Source organism: Callithrix jacchus, chromosome 5 (assembly GCF_049354715.1).
Source record: "Callithrix jacchus isolate 240 chromosome 5, calJac240_pri, whole genome shotgun sequence".
Taxonomy (NCBI): Eukaryota; Metazoa; Chordata; class Mammalia; order Primates; family Cebidae; genus Callithrix; species Callithrix jacchus.
In genome coordinates this window covers 3928937-3954417 of record NC_133506.1, presented here as the reverse complement: position 1 = coordinate 3954417, position 25481 = coordinate 3928937, and the positions used below count along the sequence as shown (strand labels likewise).

Sequence of the window (25481 nt, the reverse complement as noted above, 5' to 3'; positions counted from 1 at the left end):
CCTGACATTGTAAGGATAAATTTTATAGAATTTTTGTATCAGATTCATGTGTCCATTCTGGTCACAAAGTAACATGAATTTGTTACAATGGGTCGGAGTCAAAAATAGTTTGAGTTAGGTGACTGAGAAGGTGAAGCAGTGAGGGAAGAGACAAGGAGGCCTCCCACATTGCTGGTGTGGGCATGATGCCACTGGGCAAGATAGGGAATAGGGGAGGAGGCCTGCTTTTATCACGTCCAAGTGAGCATGCTGGACAGCGCAGACAGCGGTCTCTCAGCATTTTTTCAGCAGCCACCGTCAATACTAATCTTGTTCAGCAAAGACAATGAACACATAGTCACTGCAGCTGCAAGCTCAAGTGAATACACAACTGATAAGGGTCCTCTAGGAGCTGGAGGGCGTCCCGGTCCTAAATCCCAAACCACAGAAAAACTGTGAAACTAAAAAAAGCAGACCGGATAAGTGAAACACTATTTCCTCTGGGGAACTAACAGGATGTGAGAAATCTTGTCCTTATTCTAAGAGCCAACAGGGAACCCTCACCCTTGGAACCTAAGCAAACCTTCTGAAATGTCAGCCACCAGAGTATTTTTGTTTATTAGGAGTTTGTTTGGTTTTGGTTTTGTTTGCGGAAGGTTTTCTGACTGCTTTCTAAGCCTCCTCCCCCACCCCACACTACCGCCTCCAAGAGGTGCTTCAATCCCTACACCTCCAGCAAGTCCACTGAGTCCTGCAACCTTGATGTGGCTATTCTTCGGCTGGCTACCCTCCTGGAGCTTCAGTATAAGACAGCAGGGCCGATAGATCATGGCTTCCCCACAGACAGGGGTTGGATCCATCATTCCTCCTAACAACCCCCACCCTCATCCATTAGAAGAAAGATTTCTCCAATTCTTGGAAGATCACAGCACAACTGAGCCCCAGACTCACTACTCTCTTGGTGACCCTTCCACTACATTCCTCAACAAACCTGCCCCACGCACAACTGGCTGGGTGTTCTTGTACACATTCTGTCTTTTGCTCCTAATATTCCCTCAATCTAAAATGCCCACCCTTTCTCTGACAGAAATTCTAGTCAACCTTCATGGTGCATCTCAAATGTCACCTCTATCACAAAGCCACTCTTTATCCACCACTCCACCCCATCATCAAATCTGAATTTAGTTACACCACTTTGTGCTTCCCGGCATCTGCCTGTGTCTTGGGCACAGCATTTCTTTCACTGTAATGCTTTACAGGCAGTCGTGCTTTATGTCTGTTTTCCACTAGACTTTAGTTTCGTGAAGATCCAGACAATCTGTATCTGATTTGCCCAAAAGAAATGACCAGATATGAACACATGCCTTAGTCTTCTCTCCAACATCCCATGGTCCTGAACACACAGGAGGGCCTCAAGAAGAGTGTACTGATTCAAACTGAAAAGCTACAGGTTCTTTCCATCAAAACCTGCAGATCATCAAAACTAGGGGAGAGAAAGAGTGGAAGAGGAATAAAGTGTAGATTTGAAGCAGACAGCTTCCCTCTCTTGACTTAACTGAGGGTGGTATGCCCTATTCCTCAGAAATTTAACCAACCTCAGCCAGGAAGATTCAGCAAGCACAGTTTGGAAACTTTAAAGAACTATAAGTAGTTTCAAGGTTCTCCCGGCTGCTGTTAGTCGGGTATTGACCTTGGGATGTGGTCACAGGGATTATATATTTTATTTTGCCATCCACTCCCTCTAACACTGATACCTCTGGCTATATGGGCAATAAAGAGTCTTTCATACAGGTTCTGAATATTATCTTTGAGCTCCTCTGGGAACAGCCTAGCCTTCTTGCAACCCTCCCACCTTTCCAGAGAGTAATTCTACAGTGCCACCTCTGCAGTCCTCCTCTCCTGAAAAAGCACTTTTTCCCCTCAGTATATCCAACTTCTCTCCCTGAATGCTATTCCCTAACCTTCAGCATTAAGACAATAAGAAGGCAGACCTGATGCATAGCACATTTCAAAGAACTAACAGGTAAAAGGTAGTAAGGGTTTTGATGGTTGCAGCTTCCTTTGTGATCCTATAAGTACTTCTTACTCATATTTATTACATAACTTAGGCATTCTGATTTATGCTTGACTTTTTTTTTTTTTTTTGATAGAGTCTTGCTCTGTCACCCAGGCTGGAGTGCAGTGGCGCAATCTCAGCTCCCTGCAACTTACACCTCCTGGACTCAATCAATTCTCCTGCCTCAGCCTCCCAAGTAGCTGAGACTACAGGCGCGTGCCACCACACCTGGCTAATTTTTTGTATTTTTAGTAGAGACGGAGTTTCGCTGTATTAGCCAGGATGGTCTCAATCTCTCAACCTCATAATCTGCCCGCCTCAGCCTCCCTAAGTGCTGGGATCCCAGGACAGGCGTGAGTCACAGCATCCAGCCTATAATTGACCATTTTACACATCTTATCTCCCTAACTAGACTGAGAGCTTCTTGAGAACTATTCCCTAGTTCCCTGAAAGTACCCAAGACATTTAATAAACTACTGCTTAGAAAAAGATAGCATAGGCTGGGCGCGGTGGCTCACGCCTGTAATCCCAGCACTTTGGGAGGCTGAAGCAGGCGGATCACTTGAGGTCAGGAGATTGAGACCAGCCTGGCCAACATGGTGAAAAATCCATCTCTACTAAAAACACACAAAAATAATCCAGGCATGGTGGTGGGCACCTGGAAACCCAGCTACTCAGGGAGCTGAGGCGCGAGAATCACTTGAACCCGGGAAGCGGAGGTTGTAGAAAGCTGTAGTTTTACCACTGCACTCCAGCCTAGGCAACAGAGTGAGACTACATCTAAAAAAAAAAAATGATAAAAAAAAAAGCATAAAATAAACTGCCACCTTAGGCCCCTAAGCCAAACTCAGTATAACTGTATAAGTACAGAGGAAGAAACATTTCAGAGGTGATCAAAACCAAAAAGTATATAGTAGTCAGTTGTGTGATGCAAAGGCTCAGCTGAAGGCAGTCTCAAACAAGGGTCCTTTTGACAGGGCAGCCATTCCCATGTTCCTCAGATACTCACTATGGTCAAAGTAGTAAACTTAGTTCTCCAGAATTTACTTTCCCAAGATCTGGCAGTTCAATAAATACATTCCCCAGCCCCCACTTCAACGACTCTCCTATATCCTTCTGACCTTTAATACTGTGTAACATTAGATGAAAAATTGATTTTTTTTGGCTACTTATTTCACAGCTGAAGAAAAAATATACTGTTTAAGGTGTTAAATATTTTTACATGCAACAAACCTGGCATGAAGCTAACTTGTATGCACATTTTAGAGGTACAGGCGTAAATGTCAGTGCTATAATTTGTTATAGGTTTCTGATGACCAGCAATGAAAATGACCACGGATTCTCACAATTCAAACCACTTTTACGTAAATGTGAACTTTCCTAAAACAGCCAAGGGAGAGAAAACTTTCCATCCAAGCTCATGGAGTCTCTTAAGAGATACTGATAGCATTGTTCACTGGCTTAGGTGTTCTTTGAAAAAAATCCTACAAATATTAGTTTCCTTCTGGGCCTATGCTTTGACCTTTAATAAAAATGTGCTTCAAGACACCAGTTATTAAAATGAAAGGAACAGTTTTTAACACCTGAACAACTGCCATTTCATATAATCAGCCCTGCTGAAGGCTATACCTTACAAGTCAGCAGTGTTTAAAAAAAAATACATTTGGGGACTTCATTTAAATTGCTCACTTACCAGACATGGAGTAGGGTTATAAGAAACCATGAATTGAATGTATCGGGCATCTGACACCCTAGAAAATAACAATAAGGTATAAGTATGTGAGGGTTTAAAGGAGGCACATTGACTATATTTTAAATACTGGCAGGCATGGCACTTACAGTGCCCTCTGATTATGCTATTGCAGAAAAGGCCAGTAGACCAATAGGGCAAGACTATGGGCTAAACGAACATTGAATCACAGTGTACCAGGAGTAAAAAAAAAACCATTGAATTCAGTCAGACCACCAGCCTTCTAGTTCCAGCTTGTTATATGGCCTTGGACAAATCACTTCTAGAAAGTGAAAAACCAAGAGAAAACCAAGACCAAAACCTTTGAGTCTTGGTTTTCTCATTTTGCAGCATGTGGCCTAGATGATCTCTACGGTTCCTTCCAGCTTCGGTGTGATTCTACAGTATTTTCCCTCCATGGGCTTGAATTCTGAAAAGCTAGGCAAACACTCCCTCACTTTTTTCACTTTCAGAAGCTTAAGTTTTTCTAGTATCCGTTTCCTGTCTTCTTTCTGTAAGGTACCCAATGTGCTACCGATGTGGGTGTGCTAAATGATTTGCCCAAAACAAATGACCAGGAGCTGGGTGCAGTGGCTCACACCTGTAATCCCAGCACTTAGGAAGACTGAGGCGGTAGACTGCTTGAGCCCAGGAGTTTGAGACTAGCCTGGGAAACACAGTGAGACCCAGTCTCTACAAAAAAAATATATATAAATTAGCTGGGCATGGTGGCATGCACCTGTAGTCCCAGCTACTTGGGAGGCTGAGGTGGGATGACTGCTTGAGCCAGGGAGGCAGAGGTTGCAGTGAGCCAAGATCATGTCACTGTACTGCAGCCTGAGTGACAGAGCAAGACCCTATCTCAAAAAAGAGAAAAAAGAAAAAGAAAGGATCAGGCAAAAGAAAGCAGGGGTCTAGGGAGCTGCAGCTAAATAAGAAAGCATACTGTATCTAGTGAAAGGCTGTTCACCCCCAGAAATGACAAAACTGGGAAGGACGTCTCACTAGTTTCAGATCCAACAAATTAGTTCTGTGCTCAGACATCAAAGCCTCTCAATCCTCACACAGCTAAGAAATCCCTCTGGCTGAACAAGGGGTCCTCCACTGAATGTGCCCTCCTTATTACACAACAGGGAGAAAAGCCAGAGCAAGAGGAAGATGCAAAAAGAGAATAAGCAGGGAATTTGGGCCCTTATGGTAGAATCTGTCCTTTGGGGCAATGACTCAACAAAGAAGCGCTATCTTCTGCCTTTCAGCAAACATCGAGGTACATGTGTACTAAATGATAACAAAGAGGGGTCACTAGGAGATAAAACACAGGCCTGGATCCCCGTGAGGTACATTAAAGGCATCAATAATAAAGAGCTGTAATTCACTGCGGACTTACCATATGCCAGACGTTCTACTGGGTTCTTTACATCCATAAGCTCAATGAATCCTCCCAACAACCCTGAGGTGGGCATTGATATTATCCCCACTTAACAGGTAAGAAAACTGACTCAGAGAGACCAAGACAACTGCTGCTCAAGGTCATACAACAATGAAAAGAGACACCTGAGATCAAATGCAGATCTACTTGATTTCAAACACTGTGTTCTTAATCCTGCTCTAACAGCCTCTCTAACACTACTATCAGAAACACGCTAAGGGTCCATCTGCATACCAGGTCTACTGCAAGCCAAGTCAACACATTATCTCACTCAATCCTCACTTTAACACTGGAGGGAAGCATTGCAATCCTCATTTTAGAGATGAGGAGACAGACTCAAACTAAGAAACTTGTGGGCAGCCCACAATATTAACAAGCTAGTGGCAGGGCTGGGGTTTGAATCCAAGTCTGTCACAAATGACACCAAAATACTCTGGTGAGCTTACTGGGAGGTGCCTAGCAGCTGTCAAGTGGACTTCCTCTCAGGGCCCAGCAGGAGGGAGCTGAAGGCTGGCCTGGCCAGCCATAGAGCTATTAAGACACATGCCATCTGAGAATGGGCCAACCACCCTCCACCTAGACAAGAATAGCCCTGAGAAACTCTGAAGCCCGGATCTGAAGTTGGGTCTTTCTTGGATGCTAGAACAAAACATTAAAAAGAAAAGTTTTCTTGGAAGTCTGTCTTTCAATCTGGAAAATGAAATTTGGCTGCGTCTAAAGGACAATCTGTTCAATTGCTACCTCTACATCAAAGCTTCTCAGCAGCCTCCAGGAGCCTTTCCAATTTTCTAAGAGAAGGAATCAGTTCTTGGGCTGGAAAGCACAGACAGACAGACAGGCCAGCAGCTGGACTTGGGTCACAATTTCCCCTTCTGGGGTCACCTCAGGGCTGAGGGTGGGAAAAGTGCTGGCATATGATTGAGTCCCTATACCCACTGGTGTCAGAACAGAAACCCACAGGGTAAAACCCTAAAAAGTAACACCAACGAATGTTGACTGTGAAAATACAGCAGTCTTTAGTTCAATGAAATGCGTTTAAACACTTCAAAGGTAAAACCTGCTGTAGTATTTTGCCATGATCACACTCTTGCTCCAGTGCACATTCAGTGCTTTAGTTTGTGAAGCTAGGCACTTTCTTTCTTTACATAATGTTGGATATAATTAAACAGTTCATTACTGTTAGGGGGAGGCAGCATGACACAGCTGTACATTTAACGTGGGGTCAGACTGCCTGATTCCATACCTCAACTCTAGCTCTAACTCACAATGTGACACTGGGTAAAATTACTCAATTTTCTTCTCGGTAGAAATGAGAAAAACAAGATAACCGACCTTGTCAGATTTTTGTGAGAATGAGATAAGGCCTGTAAAATGTTTAGCAAAATGGTTAGTATTAAGTTAGTAGATACTCAATAAATATTCATTATTGTTGGTTTTCAGTAAATTATTTAAGTAGCACAACTGAAATTATCTTTGAATAACCTCACTAATTATTTCAGATTGTAACAGTAAAGTGATAAACCTCAACCACAGACTCAATGTATTCATTAAGGAGACTCTTCTCCGAGGCCTCCAATCTCTTAAGGGTTAAAGACAAAGCAGTCTGCAAACAACACTGTGGAATTAAATAGGAGCTCTACTGATTGACCACTTCTGCTCCAAAGTGCTCTTCATATTAAAACGCCTTTAAAAGACCAGTCAGCAAACCGCTGCGTACTCAGCAGTGCAACATGCTCAGACAAATGACATACTCAAAATATCTAAGAAACAACAGCAGGCAGCTGAATTCTCAGGACTCCAAAAGTTAAGCCCTAAAATAAATACCACAAGTCCAAGTAAGCAATGACCACTTTAAAAAGTACAATCTTGGGAAGCAATATATATACTGCTCTCTCTGGTTTCATTTCAGCTTTTTGTTTTGTTTCGTTTTGGTTTGTTTTTTTTTGTTTTTTTTGTTTTTGCCCAGGCTGGTCTTGAACTCCTTGGCTCAAGAGATCCTCCTGCCTTGGCCTCCCAAATTGCTGGGATTACAGGTGTGAGCCACTGCACCCAGTCCCTTTCTCTGATTTCAAACCTGTCTGGCCTACTCTTTAGAATCCAAGCCACAGGAAAGTCAGTGTAGTTATTTTAAAGATATTTGTAATTTCCTGCCTCCAGATGGTATACTCCAGATTTGCTCCCTTTTTACTCACTAGCCACAGTTTGGAACTACTTTGGTTTGATTTGAAAACATAATCTACCCACAAATGACAAAGATGGGCCACAATAGAACACAATACAAATGAACATGCTATAGGTCTCAAAAGAAAATTCTCAAATCAAGTCTCAGAAAACCTCAAGTAAGAGTGGTAATCCTGAAAAATTTACTTCCTCCCTAGGTACCTACTTCAAAGACTAAGCCAGGACAAGGCTCACCAACAGGTACACACCACGACAGTTAGTAAAAACATCAGCTTCCAGTACTAATAGAACATCTCACACAGGTAGTTTGCATTTAAGTATAACAAAATACTAAAAAATATTAAAATGGCTACATTTTCTAATTTGTAATTATACTCCTTAACAGGCAATATGTTATAGTGGAAAAATCCCTGGATTTTAAACCAGACAACACAGGTTCAAGGCTTGGCTAAGCAACCCTGAGTGAGTCACTTAGCCTCTTTAAGCCTCAACTGTTTCTGAAAACAAAATAAAAACAATAATACAAGCCCTTTCTAGCCCACAAAATTTTGTAACTCCTAAGTGAGACAAATGTAAAAGCATACGATCTGAGCTAATAGTATAAAACACTTACGGTTTTTATAAACTTTTCTTAAGTTTTATAAGTAGTTTACAACAGGCTATGAATTGAAACATGATATGTTAAATAAATAAAAACTCTTATTATTCAATACTATAACATCAATATTAACTCAAGAACTTTCAATAATGAACAGCTGGCTAAGACAAAGATATCTAGTAAACATCCTTTCAAAATAATTATAAGAAACTTCTAAGTTATTTATTGAATCAAATATTAAATAGACATCTGAAGATGAGGGTTTTCGTTTTTGTTTTTATTTTTGAGACAGAATCTTGCTCTCACCCAGGCTCAAGTACAGTGGTGTAGTCTTGGTTCACTGCAACCTCTGCCTCCTGGGTTCAAGTGATTTTCCTGTCTTGGCTTCCCAAGTAGCTGGGATTACAGGTACCCGCCACTACACCCAGCTAATTTTTTTCTTTTTTTAGTAGAGAGGGGATTTCACCACATTGGCCAGGCTGGTCTCAAACTCCTGACTTCAAGTAATCTACCCACCTTAGCCTCCCAAAGTGCTGGGATTACAGGCATGAGCCACTGGCCCTGACCTGAGGATGAGGTTTTAAAAAGATATGATGAAAAATACTTCACACATGAATTCAATAAGGCACTTAAAGAAAAAAAAACAGGCCAGGCATGATGGTTCATGCCTGTAATCCCTGCACTTTGGGAAGCTGAGGCAGGACCAGAAGTTCAAGGTCAGCCTAGGCAATATAGTGAGACCCTGCCTCTACAAAAAATAAAAATCAAAAAAACACCCAGGCAATGATGGCATGTCCTTGTAGTCACAGCTACTCAGGAGGCTGAGGTGGGAGGATTGCTTGGGCCCAGGAGTAAAAGGATGCAGAAAAAGGGCTGGAGTCACTCACTCCAGCCTAAGCAACAGAGCGAGATGGTCTCTAAAAAAAAGAAAAAGGAAAAATCAGTTTCTAATATTAACAGCTTTATCAGGTAGAGAAAAAATATTTTTTCCATTTGGACTAATTTGCCCTAAAATGAGAAACTGTTAAAAGACTAACAAAGAAGCAAGATTCTTTCCAGGCTATGAATAAAGAAGAAATCAAAGGTGGACACTAAATTGGAATTATAATTCAGTCTGGTATTTTAGTTTCTGGTATCAATCTGCTGAGACAGTAAAATAAACAAAATGACTTGTATTTATTTGATTTTTAAAAACCAAAATAGGCCAGGCACCATGGCTCACTCCCTAATCCATGACTTTGGGAGGCCAAGGCCAGTGGATCGCGTGAGGCCAAGAGTTTGAGACCAGCCTGGCCAACATAGCCAAACCCTGTCTCTACTAAAGAAATACAAAAATCAGCTGGGCATGGTGGCATGCACCTGTAGTTCCAGCTACTCGGGAGGCTGAGGCACAAGAATCACTAGAACCTGGGAGGTGGAGGTAGCAGTGAACCAAGATGGCGCCACTGCACTCCTATCTGAGCAACACAGCAAGACTCAAAGCAAGTCTCAAAAAACAAGAGAATGGCCGGGTCCGGTGGCTCAAGCCTGTAATCCCAGCACTTTGGGAGGCCGAGGCGGGTGGATCACGAGGTCAAGAGATCGAGACCATCCTGATCAACATGGTGAGACCCCATCTCTACTAAAAATATAAAAAAATTAGCTGGGCATGGTGGCGCATGCCTGTAATCCCAGCTACTCAGGAGGCTGAGGCCGGAGAATTGCCTGAACCCAGGAGGCGGAGGTTACAGTGAGCTGAGATCGCGCCATTCTACTCCAGCCTGGGTAACAAGAGCAAAACTCTGTCTCAAAAAAAAAGAAATTAACTTTGTTAATAATACAACTGTTTACAGCATCAAAATTAATACTGTTGATAACAATCAACTGCTTCTGACAGTCTAAACCAGCAAAAACCCTTTTGGAAAGCAATTTATCAATGGGCCAGGCACTGTGGCTCCCGCCTATAATCCCAGCACTTTGGGAGGCTAAAGAGATCAGATCACGTGAGGTCAGGAGTCTGAGACCACCCTAGCCAACATGGTAAAACTCCATCTCAACTAAAAATACAAAAATTCGCTGAGTGTGGTGGTGGCACATGCCTTTAATCCCAGCTATTAGGGAGGCTGAAGCAGTAGAATCGCTGGAACCTGGGAGGTAGAGAGGTGGAGGTTACAGTGAGCCAAGACAGCACCACTGTACTCCAGCCTGGGCAATACAGCAAGACTCTGTCTCAAAAGTAGAAAAAATAAATCCAGACTGTAAAACAGAATATGTTTACTATGAATACTCTTATGTAAAAAGATGCATGTGTGGACAAGGGAGATAATGTCAAAGTACTTTTTTTTTTTCAAACTAACCAAAATGTTTTATAGAATCCTTTTGCTTTTTGTTTATTAAAAAAGAAAAACAGCTGGGCACAGTGCTATGTGTCTGTAGTCCCAGCTACTATTCAGGAGGCTGAGGTGGGAGGATTGCTTGAGCCCAGGAGTTTGAGGCCAACCTGGGCAACACAGCAAGATTCTGTCTCTAAAGAAATATAATACAAAAATTTTTTTAAAGAGAAAAATCGTTTGGATTACATGCTTTGTGCAGGAAAAACTGTTTAGGTACTGAAAAAAAGAAAGATCCTATTAAAACACAACCATAAAAATGAAATGTAGATTTGTTCTCCTTTTCAGTACTATCAAACAATAACTTACTTAGAAAGAATTCCTCGAAGTCAGTTTTCTCCACACAGCTAGTATACATGCGCAGCGCCGCAATCTTAATCTTCTAGACAAAGAGAATAAAACCAAACTCAAGACATGACCAAGTGGATGTTCTATTGCCATTAGACATGGGTCAGAGAATCATATTGCTTCAGCCAGAAGGAAGGGTCCAAACCTCTCTCTAGGTAATTGAAACCAATATAAATATTTTTTAATTTTCTTAGAGCTTAGCCATTCATATAGACTTCACACAATTTTCACATTTTAGGACTTCAGCATGAAAATGTCAGAAAGGCTTTTCCAATATTTAAATGAAATTTCTCATTTAATTCCAACCTACTTCACCACATTTGTGGACTTCAGCATGAAAATGTCAGAAAGGCTTTTCCAATATTCTAATAAGATCTCTCATTTAATTCCAACCTACTTCACCACATTTGTGCCTCTAAATCACTGTTAAGCATTATCCACGTTAACTCTTTAGAATCTGAAATCCTTGATAGTAAAAATTGACCCATTCTTCTGGCCAAAATCAAACAAACAAAACTCTCAAGCCTTTAATCTTTCCTCAGAGGCATTACTACCTTTTTATAAATCTTTGGGAGCTGGAGTGAGAGGTATCTTTCTTTCAGATTTTCTTTAGTTTTATAGTTTGCTGATTAACATTGTGTCTATAAATAAGAGTTCCTAACGAGTATAAAATGCAATATAAGAATCAACCTTTTACTATTCCCAAAGCACTAGGAATTCTCTCTCACTTTTAATATGAGCGGTGGTTTTAATTTATTCACTGATCTGTACCTTAAGATTTTGTATATTATACTGTATATAAATTATGCCTTAATAAAAATAAATCTAAAAATAAATTATTTAAGAGTTAACTTATAGGTCTAAAGACCAACTCAGCACTACAGGGACAAGCATTTTAAGGTCTTTCAAAATATTTCATTAAGGATATAACTAAATAAATGAGCACATCAACAAGGCTTCTAGAAGCTTATTTTTCCTTAAAACAGCAGGGAAAGTTACAAACTCAAATATGCATAGACTAAAAACAAATGTGTACAGGCTGAGAATGACATAGCAACTGAAGAAAAACCAATCTAGAGTTTAGTAGAGCTATGATATTAAGGTTTACAGTCACCAAGGGCATATTATACCCTAAACTATATAATGTTCATATTTTTCCATATTCTCTAGAGTTAAAACAAGTATCTCTGATGGGTAGAAATACCCATAACAAATTAAAAAAGGAGGCCAGGCACAGTGGCTCACGCCTGTAATCCAAGCACTTTGGAGGCAAAGGCGGGTGGATCACCTGAGATTGGGAGTTCAAGACTTGCCTGAACAACATGGTGAAACCCCATCTTTTTAAAAAATATAAATAAATTTATAAAGGACTGCATCTCTTATTGTAATTAAGATTTTGTATTTGCTAATTTGAGATCTGTCATGTTTTTAAGAGCTTCCAGTCTAAAGCTTATACTAGGAAAAATACGACATATAGAAATAGACAAACAAATCAGATATACCTGTCTAGGAAGTAAATCAGCATTAGAAGCCCACGTTTAAACAAAACCCATGGTAAAACACTAAGGAAAAAAAAAGCAAATTAAACCTAAAATCAAGCAAAAAGAATGATATCATAAAGAACAGAAAACAACAAAATTGAAACAGAAAAATAAAATATAAAAAATCAAAGCCAGTTAGGTGTGGTGGCTCATGTCTGTAATACCAGGCTGAGGCAGACAGATTGCCTGAGCCCAGGAGTTGGAGACCATCCTGGGAGACACAGTGAAACACTGCCGTCTCTACCAAAAATACAGAAATTAACTGGCCATGGTGGTGCATGCAGTAGTCCCACCTACTCAGGAGGCTGAGGTGGGAGGCTGAGCCCAGAAGGCAGAAGTTGCAGCAAGCTGAGATCACACCACTGTACTCCAGTCTGAGTGACAGAGCCAGACCTTGTCTCAAAAAGAAAAAAAAAGGAAAAATCAAAGTCACAGATGTTTCTTTTAAAATATCAATAAAATTAGGCTGGGCACAGTGGCTCACGCCTGTAATCCCAACACTTTGGGAGGCTGAGGCAGGAGGATCAACAGAGGTCAAGAAGAGAGATCCAAGATGGCTGATCCCTAGCAGCTCGGGATTGTAGCTCCCAGTGAAAGTGCGGAGAACGAGAGGACGCCACTTTCAGACAAATTTTTGTTGCTCACGGACCAGGAGATTCCCAACAGAGGAGCCCCATGGGTCGCCAGTGCAACTCTTGTGGCCGGCACGGTAGTTCTTGGTGCAGAGTAAACGGGACTGCGTCCCCTTTTGGCCGATGTTTGGAGCTCCACAAAGGCAGAGTCGCCTATTCAGCTGAATGAAGGACAGACTCAAGAAGGAAGCCAGACCGGAGATTCCCGGGCAGAAAAGCACCATCAATCTTAACGCCACTGTTTTAGCTGGCGCAGTGGGCTGCTCAGATTCTGGCGCTGGGAATCAACAAATTTGACATCCACTCAGAGACCTAATTAGAAAGTCAGTAATTACAAAGACGACAGATGGATAAATTTATAACGAAGGGAAGAAACCAGCCTAAAAAAGCTGAGAATACCCAAAATCAGAATGCCTCTCCCTCTACAGGGGATCACAGTTCCTCATCAGCAATGGAACAAGGCCTGATGGAGAACGAGTGTGTTCCATGAACAGAAGTAGGCTTCGGAAGGTGGATGATAAGAAACTTCTGGGAGTTAAAAAAAACTTGTTCTAACCCAATGCAAAGAAACTAAGAACTTTGAAAAAAGATCTGACAAAATGCTAACGAGAATAGACAATATAGAGAGGTCAGGAGTTCGAGACCAGCCTGGACAACAGAGAATGGTTTAATAGAAACCCCGTCTCTATTAAAAATACAAAAATTAGGAGAGATCCAAGATGGCCTATCACTAGCAGCTCAGGCTTGTAGCTCCCAGTGAAAACGCAGAGAACGAGAGGATGCCACACTTTCAGACAAATTTTTGTTGCTCATGGACCAGGAGATTCCCAGCAGAGGAGCCCCATGGGTCGCCAGCGCAACTCTTGTGGCCAGCATGGCGGTTTTGCCAGTACCCCGGCTAGGCAGTTCTCAGTGCAGAGTAAATGGGACTGGGACCCCTTCTGGTCGACATTTGGAGCTCCGCGAAGGCAGAGTCACCCAATCAGCTGATTGAAGAAGGGATTCAGGAGGGAAGCCAGACCAGAGACTCCCAGGCAGAAAAGCACCAAGAATCTTGATGCTGCTGTTTTAGCTGGCACAGTGGGTTGCTCAGATTTCGACACTGGGAATGAACAAGTTGGACGTCCACTCAGAGACCTAATTTATTTATAAGTCGATAATTACAAAGACAACAGGTGGATAAATTTACAATTACAGGAAGAAACCAGCATAAAAAGGCTGAGAATACTCAAAATCAAAATGGGAGGATCACAGTTCTTCATCAACAAGGCAACAAGGCCTGATGAAGAATGAGTGCGTTCCAATAACAGAATTAGGCTTCAGAAGGTGGATAATAAGAAACTTCTGTGAGTTAAAAGAACATGTTCTGGCCCAATGTAAAGAAACTAAGAACCTTGAAAAAAGGTTTGACGTAACGAGAATAGACAATTAGAGAGGAATATAAGTGAATTAATGGAACTGAAGAATACAATACAAGAACTCTACGAAGTATGCACAGGTTTTAACATTCGAATTGATCAAGCAGAAGAAAGGATATCAGAGGTCAAAGACCAACTTAATGAAATGAGAAGACAAATTAGAGAAGAAAAAGTAAAAAGGAATGAGCAAAGGCTCCAAGAAATATGGGGACTATGTGAAAAGACCTAATTTACGTTTGATAGATGTACCTGAATGTCATGAAGAGAATGAATCCAAGCTGGAAAATATTCTTCAGAATATGATTCAGGAAAACTTTCAGGAAAACCTAGTAAGGCAGGACAATATTCAACTCCAGGTAATACAGAGAACACCACAAAGATATTCCTCAAGTAGAGCAACCCCAAGACACATAATTGTTAGATTCACCAGGGTTGAAATAAAGGAGAAAATTCTAAGGGCAGCTAGAGAGAAAGGTCAGGTAAGGGAAGCCTATCAGACTCACAGCAGATCTCTCAGCAGAAACCCTACAAACTAGAAGAGAGTGGGGGTCAATATTCAATATCCTCAAAGAAAAGAATTTTCAAGCCAGAATCTCATATCCAGCCAGACTAAGCTTTATAAATGAAGGAAAAATAAAATTTTTCACAAATAAGCAAGCACTCAGAGATTTCATCACCACCAGGCCTGCTTTACAAGAGCTTCTGAAAGAAGCACTATACACAGAAAGGAAAAACCAGTGTCAGTCATCCCAAAAACTTACCAAAGAGTATCTCCACAACGAAGAATCTATATCAACTAATGAACAAAACACCCAGCTAGCATTAAATGATAATATTAAAGTCACAAATATCAATATTAATTCTAAATTTAAATGGATTAAATGCCCCAATCAAAGACACAGACACGAAAACTGAATAAAAAGTCAAAACACATCGGCACTCTGTATCCAGATCCATCTCATAAGCAAGGACACACGAAGACTCAAAACAAAAGGTTGGAGGAAGACTCACCAATCAAATGGAGAGAAAAAAAAAAAAAACAGGAGTTGTAACTTTCATCTCTGACAAAATAGACTTTAATAGTAACAAAGACTAAAAGAAACAAAGAAGGACATTACATAATGGTAAAAGGATCAATGCAACAATAGGAGTCAACGATTGATTATAAATATATATGTACCCAATATAAGAACACCCAGATACATAAGACAAGTTTTCAATGACTTATAAAGAGACTTAGACTATCACACAAAAATAGCGGGAGACTTTGACACCACATTGTTAATATTTGATGGATCAACGAGTTAGAAAATTAACAGGGACATTTATGATTTGAACTCAGACCTGGAACAAGTAAACTCAGTGAATATTTATAGAATTCTTCACCCCAGGTCCACAGAACATACATTTTTTTTAGTATCACATTACACCTATTTTGAAAGTGACAAAATAACTGGAAGCAAATCACTCTTCAGCATTTGCATAGCGTTTCACAGATTTAAATTAAATATTGGTTGGCTGTTTGTTATTTTCTTTCCTTATTCCTTCCTTTCTCCGCTGTTAAGCACAATTATCGGCATAAAAGAGGTTTTTAATACCTACTTGTAGATTGCATTCCAGCCTGGGCAATAGAGCAAGACTTCTGTTCTCTCTCCCCCTTTTCTCTTTTTCTTTCTTTCTTTCATAAAAAAAAAAAAAAATTAATTCAACTAGATTCTTGAACCTCAAGGTGAGCCACGCTTATGAGAGAGTTGGGTGACCTGCTGTGGCCCTGGACATTACAGAAATCATTTCAGTTCTTTCTTCTCTGCAGGGGAGATTAACTTGAATTTCTAGTGGTAGTGACTAAGGCTGTAGGGCTGGGCCTTAGATGGAAGCCAAATAAGAGAACTGAAGGTGCACAGACTTTGAAATCCAATGAAGCTGGGTTCAGACTCTGACTTGAACACTTAGCTGTGTGATTTAGCAAGTTAAGTGAGGCCTCAGTTTTCCTTTCTGCAAAACTAAGGTAGAAATACAGATATCAGAGGTTGGTATGAGAATTCAGTGGGCATAACTTGTTCAATGCCCTTTGTGTAACCCAAAAAAGCAAATACTCTTTCCTTGAGTCATTTAAGATGTCAGACAGAAATACTTACTGATACCATAAAATATTTGGGGAGCACTAAGCTTCAATATCTTGCCTTTAAAAATACACTCTATCATTCACCCCTTCAACTTACCAAGATTCTTATCATTAGAGCAGAGTCATTCTGTCTTCAGGATTTGTGAATGACTCCTATGATTTTTGCCCTATCCACATTATTAAAGAATATTATTTTTTAAAAAAATACAAAAATTAGCCAGGTGTGGCAGTAGGCTTCTCTAATTCCAGCTACTCAGGAGGCTGAGACAGGAGAATCACTTGAACCTGGGAGGCGGAGGTTGCAGTGAGCTGAGATGGTACCACTGCACTCCAGCCTGGGCGACAAAGCAAGATCAAGAAAACAGAGAACCTATAAGAGTTATCAAGAAAAAAAAAGCCCAAAATGGAGAAGATACAAATTTTCAGTATCGGGAATCAGGGGGCAGATATCACTATATATTCTAAAGACATTAATAGGATAGTAAGGAAATACTATGAACAACTTTAGGCCAATGAATGTGGTTACTTAGATGAAATGGACAAATTCCTTGAATGATACAAACTATCAAAGTTCACTAAAATAAATAAATAAATAACATGAATAGTCATATCTATTAAAGAAATTGGATTTGTGGTTAAAAACCTTCCCACAATGCAAACCGCAGACCCAAATAACATCACTAGAGAACTGTACCCAACATCTAAAGAAATGTTACCAAATCTACATAAACTCTGTCAGAAAACAAGAGGAAAGGATATCTCCCAGCTCATTCGATGAGGCCAACATTATCCTGATATCAAAACCAAAGTCATTAGGAGAAAACAAAACCACAGAACAACAGCCTTCATGAATATAGATGCAAAATTCCTTAACAAAATATTTTAAAATTAATATTTTTAAAAGAATAAGATATCAGAAGTGAAATTTATCCCAGGAATGCAAAGATAATTCCACACTGGCAAATCAATCAGTTTCACCATATCAACAGACAAAAAGAAAAAGAAAAAGAAGTCTGTTTAATTTTGTTAATTCTTGCAGTTCTAGGAAGTATTTGACCACAGAACACATACATCTTGGAAAGCATTGGTCCGTGCCATTACCAAACTAACTATAATCTAATAATATCATGAGCCTAATAATTAAGCCTTGATAGGCCTACTCCTATCCTGAAGACAGGGAGTTCAGTACATCTGGCCTAGCTCCTCACTTCATCCAATAATTCATTGAGTATATAACTCAGTACCTGGCACTGATCTAGATGCTGAGAATACAGCAGTAGACAAAATAGACAAAAATCTCTGCTCTCACAGAGCTTATGGCCCAGTTCAGCTATAGATGAGTATATAATTTTAAAATTTCTAATCACTTATTTCTTGATTTTTTTCTTTTTTTACCTTGTAGTCTCCTTCAGATTCCTATATATGAAGTCCTCTGGGTTCATAATTAATCACCCTGCCTGAGGAAAGGCAGACTTGCCTTCAAAGTCCAAGCCCCAAGTCTTTCCTTGAGAAGGAAGCTTCCCCAAAAACACATTTGTGAAAATGCATTCATTACAAATAATGAAGACTTCACCAGATGGACCAGAGAATTTTGTCAGTGCTCATGCTATGGCAATCAGGAGCATCCGATAGTTCTTCACTTTTCCTGCTGCAAGGCCAAGGCTTTATACTTGGGTAAGCCATTTTCCTGGACAAATGTCTAAAGCAAGTCCCTTAAGGCCATCACACAGGAACTAGAAACAATGACTTGAAGAAAGAACCTCTTCAAGAATCATACACTGATATAAGTTAATGAGGTAGGGGGACTGAATTTCTAGCCAGTCCAATACAAGTTGTTCTGGTCCTTGGATGACTTCATATTTATTTCATTTTAACTTTAGAAGACTTCAACAGTCTACCTGAGTAAAAGAGAAGCACCTTGAACAGCTTTAGGAAATGAAAATCTGCTCTTCCACGAACTGATGCATTTTTTAACATCTTAGGATGAAAAACAAATCTAATAAAAGGCTCGCGTTAACAGGTTTGTAAGAGTTAGAAGAAGCCAGGTGCGGTGGCTCATGCCTGTAATCCCAGCACTTTAGGAAGCCGAGACGGGCAGATCACGAGGTCAGGAGTTCAAGGGCAGCCTGGCCAAAGACCAGCCTGACCAATACAGTGAAACCCCATCTCTACTAAAAATACAAAAATTAGCTGGGCATGGTGGCGGCTGCCTGTAATCCCAGCTACTCAGGAGGCTGAGACAGGAGAACTGCTTGAACCCAGGAGACGGAAGTTGCAGTGAGCCAAGATTGCACCATTACACTCCAGCCTGGTGACAGAGCGAGACTCTGACTCAAAAAAAAAAAAAGAGTTAGAAAGGTCTTTTTAGTTATTTGAAACTTGTATTGTCTACTAGAAATCCGTCTACAGCATTCTTGATTCACAATCAACCATCTGGGCCTCTGTACAAACAAGACCAGTGACCTTGTAAGGCTACCTATCCCACCAGAGGACAATTCCTGCTAGATTCTTGTTTTGCTAAACTTAAAATATGCTTCATGTAATATTCATTGAACATTATTTTGCCCACTGAAATACCTTCTTTTTTTCACATTTGCCCCTCAAATACCTGAGAAGACTCAGCCTGTCTTCTCTTTTCCAGGCTAAGCATCCCTATTTCCTCCAACAATTCTTTATTCAACAGTTTCTGAAGCTTTCCTAAGGCTCACGGTCTACCTCTGAATATATCCCAGTTTGTCAGTGTCCTTCAGAACAGGAATAATTTTTTGGCTTAATGCTAATATGGAAACCTATTCTAAGGTATGTGGCTGAGTTGGGTAAATGTTGTCCTTATCTCACCTGATATTGCTTATAAAGATAATTTTTAATAATGATGACTCCAGGATACTTAAATAAGTAAGGAAAAGCTATATTTAAGATCCTAAATATGATTGTAGAACATAGGAATAATACATGAAAACATTAAAGAAAAAGAAAGAAAAGATAGTTACTGCTAATGTGGACAGACATGCAGGTATTTTGCTCCCTAATCAAATACACGTGAAAACGCAAAACAATTTGCCAGTGCAATCCAATGCAAGTGTATTGATTTGAGTCAACATTGCTGAAAACGGTTCTCAGTTTTTCAAAATGAAAAGTTATACAGACATTTTTGCATTTCAATTACACTAGAATGTCATACTTTTGATATTTTGATGTAACAAATTTTAAAATAAAGGTTATAGGCCAGGCGCAGTGGTTCACGCCTATAATCCAAGCATTTTGGGAGGCCTAGGCAGGTGGATCACTTGAAGTCAGGAATTTGAGACCAGCCTGGCCAACATGGTGAAACCCCATCTCTACTAAAAATACAAAAGTCAGCCAGGTATGGTGGCATGTGCCTGTAATCCCAACTACTTAAGAGGCTGAGGCAGGAGAATCGCTTGAACCCGGAAGCAGAGGTTACAATGAGTTGAGATCACTCTACTGCACTCCAGCCTGGGTGACAGAGTGAGGCTCTGTCTCAAAAAAAAAAAAAAAAAAAAAAAAAATACATATATATATAAAATAAAATGAAGTTATAGAAAGTAGACACTACCACATCACAAGGTTTTTTAAAATGCAAACATTAGAGATTTAGTTGAAGTCACAAGGGAACAAAGAAAAATCAGAGGCTAACTTAGGCTAAAAGAGTGAAGGAATTTTCCTGATGATTTAGTAATCCTCCAAATGGTAGCCAATTTTCCCTCTAGAATCATAAATAAACAGCCTAGACAAAGCATATGGTAGCAAGCAAATGGAACCCCATCACCAAGAAATGAATAAAACTGTAAATGTTTCTCTTTTCTTCCTTTCTGCTCTGACTTGCCTCTTAATTTCTAATTTTCAAACAAAACACATCCTTTAAGTTTGAAAATCCAAATGCCATAAGCACAACATTTTTTTAATAGGGGAAAAGATTTTGGTTAAAAACATTACCAAATATACCAACAATTATCAAGTCTCAAAAAATTAAGATCTAAAAAAATACCATTTTAAAGAACGTAACTAATATTTCACTGACAATTAAGAAGGCACTTCATAACCTTAGGGTCTCAAGAACATCATTATCAGTATTTGTGTTCTTTCTATATTCTTTCAAAGCCCCTTAAAAACAAAATGTGTGTGGAATTACTGCTGACTCTTCAGAATTAAGGTAAAATAGTGATTATAGAGATAAGCTTACATCTGCTGTAGTGAGAATTGTTCGAAAGAGAACCTGACACCATAAGAAGAAACCACAAGTAGAAGTCCATAATGAAATTGAAATTCTAATCTGAATCTGACTTGTTAAAATGGTGTAACTGGCATTACTTGGTTGTTTTGAGTAAAGCTTTCATATTTTCTAGAAAAAATTTTCCCTACTGCTTTGAGTGGGCTTGCTTTGACTTACGACTGATTGGGCTTACCCAACATTCTAGCAACCATGAAAGGCGTTAAAAGGCAATTCTGCCATAGCAATAGGAAGAAATGGTAGTAAAGGTTGACTACTCCTCATCTGAAATGTGTGGAACCAGAAGAAGTGTTTTGAATTTTGGATTTTGGGGGATTTTGGAATCTTTGCATTATGCTTACCAGCTGAGCATCCCAAATTCAAAAATCTAAAATGCTTCAATGAGCATTGGGCATCATGTTTAAAAACTCCAAACACTTTAAATTTTGGATTTCAAATTTTCCCATTTATGATGCTCAACCTGTTCTGGGAGGTAAGCGGGCTGAGAAGAACTGAATCGTTGATGTTTGATTTCCATAATTGGTTAGAGGTATTCTTTTTTGTTGTTATTTGTTTTTTCTTTTTTATTGGTTAGAGGTATTCGTATAAAAGCTCAGGGGCAGAATACATCTGAGGCAGAGAGGATATTCATTCATTTACAGCCACTACTATCATAACAAATAATGTGCTAAGCCAAGAGTTGACTGGGAGTGACACAGCTTAACAAATATCCCTCCATAATAAGAATTACAATAAATCATGGGCTTACTTAGTTAATAAAAACAGGCTGATTAGTAAAATTTTAGTGAAAAGTCCTTATAAAATATGGGTTAATCAGAGAGTAATGCTTCCTTACGGTGTTGCCTATCAGAACATTTGGCCCACCTGACTCATCAGAAGTCATCTACATGGCGTACTATGCAGCAAGGGCCTGGAAAAGCCCTGTCTTGTTGCTGTGCCTGCTACCATGAGATGCTTCTAAAGAACCAGGTGGAGGGACTAGTTCAGCCCCACATGTTGTATAGATCAGACTGGAAGCAGCAAGGGGTTGTGGCATGTGGGCAGGGACACTCTGAAGTTCTCAAAATAACATATGGACCTTGAGAGCTTACTTGGAGGTTCTGGCAGGAGAGTGCAGCTACTCATATACCCTTGATCAAAGAATGGTCCTCCTCTATTGGAGAAGATCATCCTCTTCAACCAAGAACACAGCTTCACAAGGGCTGCACATGGAGTGGTCAGGAGGAAGGGGACACCTGCCTACCCAGCCAGATCAGCCAGATCAACCCTGGCAATCAATGGGATAACAGATGTCACAGCCAGATCATCCTCACATCCAAAACAATCTATGAATTCCATGAAAGCAAAGTAGAAGCTTTAAAAAATTTATGAGGAGCAGAAAGCACAACACTCAAAAGGAAAAATGAGAAGAACTTAAAGGACTTTACCCATTTACTGTATTTCAAAGGTCCAGTGAATCCCATGGCTTCTATTATCTTTGTGAGAGCACCAACCTTCTCCTCAACAGGCTGTGGGGAATCTTTGGTAGTCGAAAGCTGATTAACCAAAAAGAAAGAAACTAAAATTAGTTGTAAAACAATTTTAATAGAATGGTTTGTTCCTCATCAGGTCTGAGAGCACTTTTTTAAAAATACAGTCACGGTCTCCTCCTTCCACCCAGGCTGGAGTGCAATGGCACACTCATAGCCCCAAACTTCTGGGCTCACGTGATCTTTCTGCCTCAGCCTCCCAAGTAGCTAGGATTACAGGTGCATGCCATCAGGCCAAGTCAATTTTTAAAATTTTCTGTGGAGTGGGGAGCCACAGCCTGTTGTCCTGTGGAGAGAGGGGATCCACAGCCTGTTGCTCAGGCTGGTCTCAAACTCCTGGCCTCAAGCCATCTTCCTGCTTCGGCCTCCTCAAATGCTGGGATTACATGTGTGAGCCACCATGCTTGGGCCAGGGGTATTTTTATTGCTTAGATTTTTGTTTTCACCTACAATTTTTAATTTTTTGTTTTTTTTAGGCATCTTATCATCCAGTAAAAAGACATGTGGAACTGCACCTAATAGACATCTTCCAAATTTCAGAGCAAAACATGCCTATCTCATTGACTATATGTCTATTAACCTATATCTAGCAGATGACAGTTCTGAGGTATTAGAATAAAAGTTCTATCCGCAAGAAGATTTTTAAAAGGAAATCCTTTCCTTGACATGTACAAGTAAAAATAAATAAATAAAAGGAAATCTTGACCCCCATCTCTCAAAGAACAATTCTGAGAAGTGAAATATTCTATGCTTATTGATGTTACCGGAAAAGGGAAAAAAAAAATATTGCCTACAAGCAGTCAAAAGTCATTCAAAACCGCAATCGAGCACTGAATAAATATTTTTAAACTCTTGCATTTTTTAGTAAAAGTATTACAAATTTTATTAATGACTATAGAAAATAAGAGTCTTTATTTGCAAATAACCTCCAAGGAAAGTCTGCTCTAATGTTAACCTCTCCAAAAAAGGCAAGCTATCTAACCAATAAAAAATTTTCCAAAACTTAAATATCACTTTATTTTTAACACGTAAAAAATTCATACTTTTTCCTCCTAAGTGTTTTCCAAGCAAGACAATGGAAGAAACACAGGACAGAGGCTCAGAAGGCTTAGGTCCAAATATTCAGGCTGGCGTCATGGCTCACACCTATGATGATCTCAGTGATCCCAGTACTTTGGGAGGCCAAGGTAGGAGGATCACTTCAGCCCAGAAGTTCAAGGCTGTAGTAAGCCATGATTGCGCCACTGCACTCCACCAGGGCAAAAGGGCCAAGACCTCATCTGCTAAAAGAAAATTTTAAAAACAATTCCAGTACTTATGGAGGCTGAGACAGGAGGATCACTTGAAGCCATGAATTTGAGACCAGCCTGGGCAACAAAACAAGACCCTGGTCTCTACAAAAATTTAAAAATTGGCCGGGCGCAGTGGCTCACACCTATAATCCCAGCCCTTTGGAAGGACGAGGCGGGCGGATCATGAGGTCAGAAGTTTGAGAATAGCCAGGCCAATATGATGAAACCCCCCCTCTACAAAAAATACAAAAATTAGCTGAGCGTGGTGGCGCACACCTATAGTCCCAGCTACTCAGGAGGCTGAGACAGAAGAATCACTTGAATCCAGGAAGTGGAGGTTGCAGTGAGCCAAGATCATGCCACTGCACTCCAGCCTGGGAGACAGAGCAAGACTCCATCTCAAAAAAAAAAAAAAATTAAAAATTAGCAGGACACAGTGGTGCATGTCTCAGCTACTCAGGAGGCTGAGGCAGGAAGATAGCTTGAGCCTGGGAGTTCGAGGCTACAATGAGTTATGATGGTGCCACTGTACTCTAGCCTGGGTAACAGAGCAAGACCTTGTTCCTAAAAAACAAAATTCCTTTGGTCTGCCACTTACTTATCATCCTTGTGACCTGGGGCAAGTCACTTTACTCCCTGAGCCTCGCGCTAAAGCTCACCTAGCTAACAATTTTGTTGAGATCCTGTGTGAAAGCACTCTATAAACATAAAATGCACTGATAATTCTCACCTTATGTGTGTCGTGATACTTCCTACTCAGCTGTATGTCTATTCCAGCAAACTGTTCAGATACACCACATGCTTGGGACTGGCTTATCTGGGGCCACTAAAGGGTAAAAACACAGATGTAAGCGACACTGAGCACTTGGAGGGTTAATCTGAGCAAAGCTGTTTTCAGAGTAGACTATTGGATCTTTCCAACCTTACTTAGCCCAGTTCCCAGTGATCAGCTCACTAAGAAGATCCAAGACCAGCACCTAGAAGGGTATCTAGTACATGGTAGATGCCCAATAAATAACTACTGAATATTTGAAGAAATAAAATAATTTGGGCTAGGCACAATACCTCACACCTGTACTTACAATACTTTAGGAGGTCAAGGTGAGACGACTGCTTGAGTCCAGGGGTTTAAGACCACCCTGGGCAATACAGCAAGACTCCACTTCTTAAAAAAATTTTTTTTTAATTGGCTGGGTGTGGCGGTGCATGTCTATAGTCCTAGTTGCTCAGGAGGCTGAGGTGGGAGGATCACTTGACCCAGGAAATCGAGGCCGCAGGGACCTATGATCACGCCACTGCACTTCAGCCTGGGTGACAGAGCAAGAGCAAGACCCTGTCTGAAAAAAAAAATTCAAAGGCCAGGCACGGTGGCTCACACCTGTAATCCCAGCATTTTGGGAGGCCAAGGTGGGTAGATCACTTGAGGTCAAGAGTTTGAAACCAGCCTCACCAACATGGTGAAACCCCATCTCTACTAAAAATACAAAATATTAGCCAGGTGGTACACACCTGTAATCCCAGTTACTCGGGAGACTGAGGCAGGAGAATTGCTTGAGGAGGTAGAGGTTGCAGTGAACTGATTATCGTGCCACTGCGCTCCAGCCCGGGAAACATAGCAAGTCTCAAAGAAAAAAAAATTCAGCCCTGGAAACATGGAACTACACCTAAGTCAATTCTAGGAAACAGAATTGCAGTAAGCATCTATTTAATATAGGTGGCAGTGCAGTATATGGGGGAAAAAAATACTCCAGTCACTTTTATGTTTAAAACCTCCTTCTGCCACCTACAACAAGCTCAGTGGCCATAGAAAACTTACTGAACCTCAGCTGCAGTAAGGATGAAAGAAGATATATAAAGTGCCTTTCACAAAATAGGTACTCAATAAATAGCAGAAGTTTCCATCATCACTTTCATCATCAACACTATGTTTGGATCACAGTCACCACATTTTTTATGTTCACATTGCATTTCAAAGCAATTTGGCAATAAAATAGCCATTATTT

The 25481-nt window shown here is 40.3% G+C and overlaps 1 protein-coding gene across 8 annotated transcripts in view; it reads right to left on the bottom strand.

Annotated features, from left to right (window-relative positions):
- The window catches only part of UQCC1 (ubiquinol-cytochrome c reductase complex assembly factor 1), a 115497-nt gene that overhangs the window by 62691 nt on the left and 27325 nt on the right, over positions 1-25481 (bottom strand). For 2 of the 8 annotated variants that reach the window (XM_054255066.2, XM_078371049.1), the window contains exons 3-7: positions 24209-24304; positions 22085-22192; positions 15883-15954; positions 10651-10723; positions 3729-3786 (exon numbers count right to left, since the gene is read on the bottom strand). In XM_054255066.2, the coding sequence (XP_054111041.2) occupies positions 3729-3786; positions 10651-10723; positions 15883-15954; positions 22085-22192; positions 24209-24304 (407 nt within the window). The remainder of the gene's footprint in view (positions 1-3728; positions 3787-10650; positions 10724-15882; positions 15955-22084; positions 22193-24208; positions 24305-25481) is intronic. The other 6 variants (XM_002747246.5, XM_078371050.1, XM_002747247.6 and 3 more) reach the window with 4 other exon arrangements.